Genomic DNA, 6,330 nt, shown 5'->3' on the forward strand with positions numbered 1-6,330 from the left:
TGAGGAAACTTTTGTGCAAAGGTTTTTTTGGGGGGGGGGGAGCACTCAGTCTCAGTAACGTGTTGTCTAAGCAACAAGTTTTTCAAACCAATTTTAATTTTGCTGTCAGCTTTGCATCAGTAATTTTGCATCCAGGATTTGTCACTGAAAACATACCAGGGAAATGACTGAGCCACAAGTTTTTAAAGATCACCTGTAACGTCATCCAAAATCCGCCTGCAGCTCTGCTGCCAGATAGGAAAAGAGAAGAAAAAGGGAAAACTGAGCAGTCACTAGACGTAACTTCTGAAACATGCCATCGCGTTTCCCTTTGTCTCTTTCAGCCAAACACCACTGCAAGGCAACTCCTGCAGACCAGCAAAAGCCACTGGTCCCCGCAGTTTAAGTGTGCGTCCCTACGAACGGCGTCTCCCAAAGCAAAGGGCGCGGATTCGCCGGCTTTCCCCAAGGTGCCCGACTCCAGGCGGAAGAGCCTGCGGCAGTTCTCCATCACCACCGCCCTGAACACCCTCAACCGGATGGTCCACGCGCCCGCCGAGCGGCAGGCGCTGGAGATCAGCTCCCCTGTGCTCATCAGCTCCAGCAACCCCACCGTAGCCACCCAGAGCAGCGAGAAAGCGGAGTTTCCCTACGGCACCCCTCTCCAGGTAAGGAAGCGGCGGTGTGCATGCTGTAGGAGCAGTATGAGTCCAAAGTGCAAATCCTGGATAGAAACACTTGATGCGCAGGCAGCAATTTGAAAAGCTAAAGCGCAAACGTGCAAAGACAAAGCACCCATGCTAATAGCGTCAGTAAGATGTGTCATCCACATCAGGCTGCCTGGGATTTTTTTCCTCTCCTTTTGAATTGGAAAGGTCTGTCTTCAGAGTTCAGGGACCCAAGGGAATTCATAAAAAGAGAAATTAAGTTATCAGAGTAACTAAATGTGGCTAAAGCACATTCCCATCCTGATTTCTGCCCTACTGCAGTGAACTCCAGGTGTAGAACAGAAAACAGAGAGCTTAACTTGCAAAATAAAACATTTTTCATTTTAGAAAGTAGTATGGAACATGAATCCCCAAGGGACCTAACTGAGCCTCAGCTCATTCACAGACATGTATGTGTGCGTGTGTGCCTGAATTCACACTGCAGGCAAACATCTGGTTTGCCATATAACAATGTAGATCAAAGATAGGTAGTTCTCAACATTTGGAAAATTAAACCTAAAACCAGTCATTGGGCCACCCTCACCTGCGTTACTTTGATGATGAGCCTTTCTGAGCTCCTCGCACAGAATTAAGTTGCACCAGCACGGTAGGACCTGCAGAATCAGCCCCTGAATTATGAGCAAATAAAAGCCCAGTGAGAAAGCTGCATTGTACTGAGCAGGTCTGTACTGCCAGTGATTGCTTTAACGGCCTTTTCATCTAACCCCCATGCTTAAAAGGAAAGTAGAAACCTGCTCTGTTTAATAATTGGTATTTCAATTTTTCTGGTAAGTCTCACGCATACAAGGAGTCCCCAGCATCCCCAGTGCTCATCCTCAATGATAAGCATTGGGCTTAATCAAAAAACTTGATTAAGCCCAAAATCTCAGTGCAGAAGATCACATGTTTTGGTATCTCTAAACATAACCTTTACTCTGCCCGCCGGGGCACACGCAGGCATTGCGGAAGCACGGAGCTCCATTACCGTGCCCAATCCACAAAGTTTTCTCCAAAGGCAAACTGCCTACAGGACAGGTTTCCTCACAAAACACCAATTCAGCAGTGTTAATAATGAAGAAGCCTCCTGCTTCTTCTAAGCAGGGCTGTCAGCCCTTCTGAAAAGCAATCGGGGTCTTTGCCCTACCGTAAATCAGTCCTCTGCCTGCATCTATCCACGTCCAGACGAATGGTTTCTGCAGGGGAGGGCAATTACCGGGAGTCCTTGTCAGTCTGCAATCTAAACCTGGGACTATGCTGAGAGAAGCCGAATTTGGGGCTGAGATAATAAACATAGACTGACCTTTTGGACTATATCCGCTCTTTATTTTAGGAGGCAAAAGAGTCTCATTCCTTCTTCACACACTAACTAAAGACAGAATCTTCACAGATCATCTGAAATGGGAGAAAAAAGGTTTTTGTTTAGATTTATATGACATCTTTCATATTCAAGGTTGCTTTAACATTTTACAAAGCAATAAGCCAGCCCCTGGTAGTTCGGTGCCTGTGCAATAAAACCCAGCAGGCATTTTGTACTTAGCAATAGCCTGCAAAGAGCCTTGGATGTTAGATGCTGTTTTATGTGAGAGGAAATGAAGCCTTAACAATAGAGCTATAATTCAATTGAAATGGTATCATGTCTCGCAAACCCAATATAATTTTACCAAAAATGTCTCAGTGTAAACTATTGTCAACAGCAGAAGCAATAGAGGGAACGTGTTAACGTTTTGCCTTAGAAGGGCCGGAATTTCCTTTCTTCTAAACAACAGTTTTGCTCCCAGAGGTTTGCAGGAGGATCTGTGTTGTTCACAGGGCCACACGGGTTGCAGCTTTTTGTTTTTCCATCTCTGGATTTGGGTTGCAATGACTAACCTGCAAAGTTGAGATTCTTTTGCAAGCCCAGATATGCACTGCCAGGCTGGACCATGTTGGCCATATCCCACTGAGGTCGCTCGTCCTTTTTCCTAGTATTAATCAGATGGAAAAGCTGCAGGGGTGAATTTGTTGATAGGGCAGCCCTCATGATCAGAACAAAGTTGCAGGATTGAGGAGTAATGGGAGAGATGAGAGCTGATGCTGATCCCAAGGGTTGGTCTACCCTGCTCAGCAGCTTCTGGTGGAAGCTCAGCTTCGATAGTAAGTGCTGAGACTTTGAAAAAACAGCAGCGCATCTCCAAAAGTGTGGTGGTTCCATAGCAATTAATTTTATATACACATTACCTGGAAGGAAGAGATCTGTGTTTCTTGGGTTTAAACTACTCCAGATAAAATAGAAGTTCGGAAGTAATGAACAGTTGTGTGCCTACTGCCAGCCCTGAAAACTCAGCCCCAGAGTACAAGTGTCAAGCTGGGGTCTTCCACTATTAGCAATATAGTAAAGAAAAGAGTGGGTTGAATCACATCCTTAATTGCTTCCGTGCGTTTTCGTGTTCCCTAGTAAGTCTGCAGAGGTTGAGTAGCCTGGATCTTTGTGGGTGGCCACAAATATGGTGCAGCAGATGGAGCCGAGTCTACAGCTCAGCTCAGCCTTCCCGACTCCGGGCTGAAATCCTCACCAGGGTTCACCCAGGTGCCGAGCCTGTGCTCACACACGGCTGTGCTGTGTAAGGAGCAGCAATGGCAGCTCTCGAACCGCCCAGGAGCCAGCCCCAAACGGCACAGCCTCTCAGGAGGAGTTTCTAAGACCTGGTGGGCAAAACTGAGCAATTTTTGAGAATGAAGTAGGTGAGGATTTAACCGGTTGTTAAGTGGGAATTGTCCCAGGAGACAAAGCCCAGGGTTGGATAACTTTAGCTGGCAGGCAGAGGTAAGGTATATGGGGTAGGCTGGTCAAGGGGGAGGGGGACGGAAGGTGCCCCCTTGCCCAGCCCCTGGCCGCCAGCGCTGATGCCCTCCTCCGCCAAGCAGAGGGATGGCGCGGGAGAAGAGCAGGCATCTGCCTAAGATGGCGAGCGGCGGGCGAAGCCGTGGAGGCTGCGTGGGGCTAGCGGGTGAATCACTGGCAGGAGGAATGCGCACCGCAGCATCCGCCCTCCCTGGGAGCCAGGGAAAGTCCGCCTCCCCATCCAGGTCTCTCTGCGGAGCCCAAAGAAGTCAGAGCAGCCACGGCCCCCGGGCTCCACACCCAAACACCAGAGCTTTTCTCCCTCTGTGAAAGGAACTGCGCCATCAGCAGCTCCCCAGCCCTTCGCTCGCCTCCACGCGCTAGGCAGGCGCTCGCTTGCCAGGAGCACGCCCTCCACAGAGCGCTCAGAGGTGCTTTTGTCCTTTCAGACAATGACCCAGTTTCATTCCCTGCCTGAGATAAGGATGTAAGGCCCCGTGAGACCAGCTGGAAGGAAAGGAGCTGTGCTGCAACTGGGTTTGACACTAGCAAGGGTTAGGATCACAGGAGGTGGGGTCCTAGCATCAGCCCTCACTCAGGGATGGGGCAGCAGAGCAACCTTAGTGATCAAACTGGAAACCAAGTGACCCTGTTACTATCCAAGGTTTTAAATCCCTCTCCTCTGCAAGGACAGGCTTCCAGACAGATATTGAATATACATTTGGATCTAGTAATTTTAAAAAAAAAAATCTATGCATTTTGAACAGATGTGTTCATTGCTTTCCTTGGGGTGAGGGTCAAAAAAGTGGGAATTTTCCAGTAGCTTGTAGTTCCATGACACTTGCCCCAAGCTATGAGACTACATACGTTTGAGGGAAACAAAGAGGAGCATTAGTATCCCCCTGAAGCACCCTGTGTGTGACATGTCCCCCCGTCGGAATCACGTCTCCAGCAGTGCTGGCGCTTGGCAGGGGGAGAGGGAGCAGGAGGGGCTGCACAGTGGGTACACGCAGCAACAAAGCACGGCTTAAGAAGCAAAGCTGAAGAGGCTGTGCTGCGTGTTTGTAGGGCTTTCCTAAACACAGTGTGCCTGCCTGCCTGGCATTTCCACCAACAAGGATCAGGTTGGACTCATTTCGACCCATAAAAGGGAATAACCGGCAGCGGCTGGCACTGCTGCCAGCCCTCCTCCTGCTCTTCCTTCCCCTTTGTGGTGCCAAGCCGGGCTCAGGCAGGAGCCAGAACCAGTTTGCAGGGCTTATGGCGCACCATGTCTGTGCCTGTGCCTGTTGTGCAAGCGGGCTGGCTGCGGGGCGAGGGGAGCGCGGCAGCGCTGAACTGTGCCCTCCCTCTCCGCCTCCTGCGGAAAGCGCCAGCAGCTGCAGGATTCTCTTCCCAGTCACAACTGAGCTTATTCCCCTGGGCCTGGTAGTACCTGGGTCAGGAAACATCTGGCTAGGAGCTGCTGCTACCCTTTGCCGCTCGTTAAAGCAAGCTGATAAACCTGACATCTGCCATCTAGTACATTTGGCTTTTCTATGTAATAAATGAGCTGAAACTTGCAGGACCCAACGTTTAGTAGCACCAAGAGCACCAACTGCCCTGCGATGGAACGGGGAAAATCTCCCTCCCCACACAGTATCTCATGAACACTCTCGACAGGGAATTGCCTGTGTCAGCAGGGCACTGCAGAGAGGAGCCAAGCTAGAAATCACGTTGGCGACAAGCTAGATTGGGAGATGGAGTAAGAGAGGGATTTAAGGAGAGGTGGAAAGTGAAACTCTTTGTACTTATAAGGGCTTGCAAGGTACTCAAAGGAGATCAGCAAAAGTGAATGCTGAAATCACTTATACCTGGCTGGAAAATATTTCATTCAATCTTTTTTCTCTCTGTTGAAAATACAAAACCAGCTTTGATGCAGGCTCTGGAAGGATCTCTGCTTCCATGCAGAGTGGGAACAGAGGGAGATGAAAAACATTAAGCTTTCCATCCAGAAGTGGACATTTCAACACAGTTCCATCAGGAAAACCAGCAAAAGGTTGTAATTTTGCTCCAGTGCAGGAAAAAGAAACTCCAAATCCCCAAATTTCAAAGGTTTTGATTATCAAGATTATTAAAACAGAAGTATAATTTTCAATCAACTTCATTTATATGAGAGGCTGGTCTGACCCTACCTGAACTAGAAAATGAGGAATGCAAAGATGGTTTGAAGCTTTACCTACCACTCCAGGTGGAGAGACAGAAGCTATAGTTGCTGGGGTTTTTTAATTAACTTAATTTACTGGAGAGCAACAGAGCTGGTGAGTCACTTTTTTTCCTCTAGGTCCTTGCTAAGCCAGTGCCCCCGCACAGTGTTACAGACATGGCCACTAGAAGTTAGATTTGAAATGAATAGGAGATTAAAGCCCTGACAACTTGCATCATTAAAGATCCTGTGGTCTTTGCTGGAGAACATGACTGCCAGCCACATCCCAGCCCGGTGACTTTCTGCTGGCCTGAGATTCCCCAGGGATGCTGCTGCAGCCGCCCTGCCTTGCTGGGAACTTTGTTTTCACCTCCCGGCAGCAGCCGTGCTCCTGCAGTGGTGCAACATGGCTAACGCCTTTCAGCGTGCACCGCGCTGAATTTCAAATGGGGATGAACTGCTTGCTCACAGCAGTTCACCCCGGGATATGTTTTTGTGCTTTAGAATCATAGAATCATTGAGGTTGGAAAAGACCTCTAAGATCATCGAGTCCAACCATCGACCCAACACCACCATGCCCACTAAACCATGTCCCTCAGTGCCTCATCTACACGTCTTTTAAATACCTCCAGGGATGG

The 6,330-nt window shown here is 48.9% G+C and overlaps 1 protein-coding gene across 1 annotated transcript in view; it reads left to right on the plus strand.

The window, feature by feature from the left end:
- The window catches only part of SH3RF2 (SH3 domain containing ring finger 2), a 43,927-nt gene that overhangs the window by 24,118 nt on the left and 13,479 nt on the right, over positions 1–6,330 (plus strand). The window contains exon 5 of the mRNA XM_009286093.1: positions 324–647. Within this exon, the coding sequence (XP_009284368.1) occupies positions 324–647 (324 nt within the window). The remainder of the gene's footprint in view (positions 1–323; positions 648–6,330) is intronic.

The sequence above is a fragment of the Aptenodytes forsteri genome, unplaced genomic scaffold (genome assembly GCF_000699145.1).
Source record: "Aptenodytes forsteri isolate BGI_AS27 unplaced genomic scaffold, ASM69914v1 Scaffold54, whole genome shotgun sequence".
NCBI classification, from domain to species: domain Eukaryota; kingdom Metazoa; phylum Chordata; class Aves; order Sphenisciformes; family Spheniscidae; genus Aptenodytes; species Aptenodytes forsteri.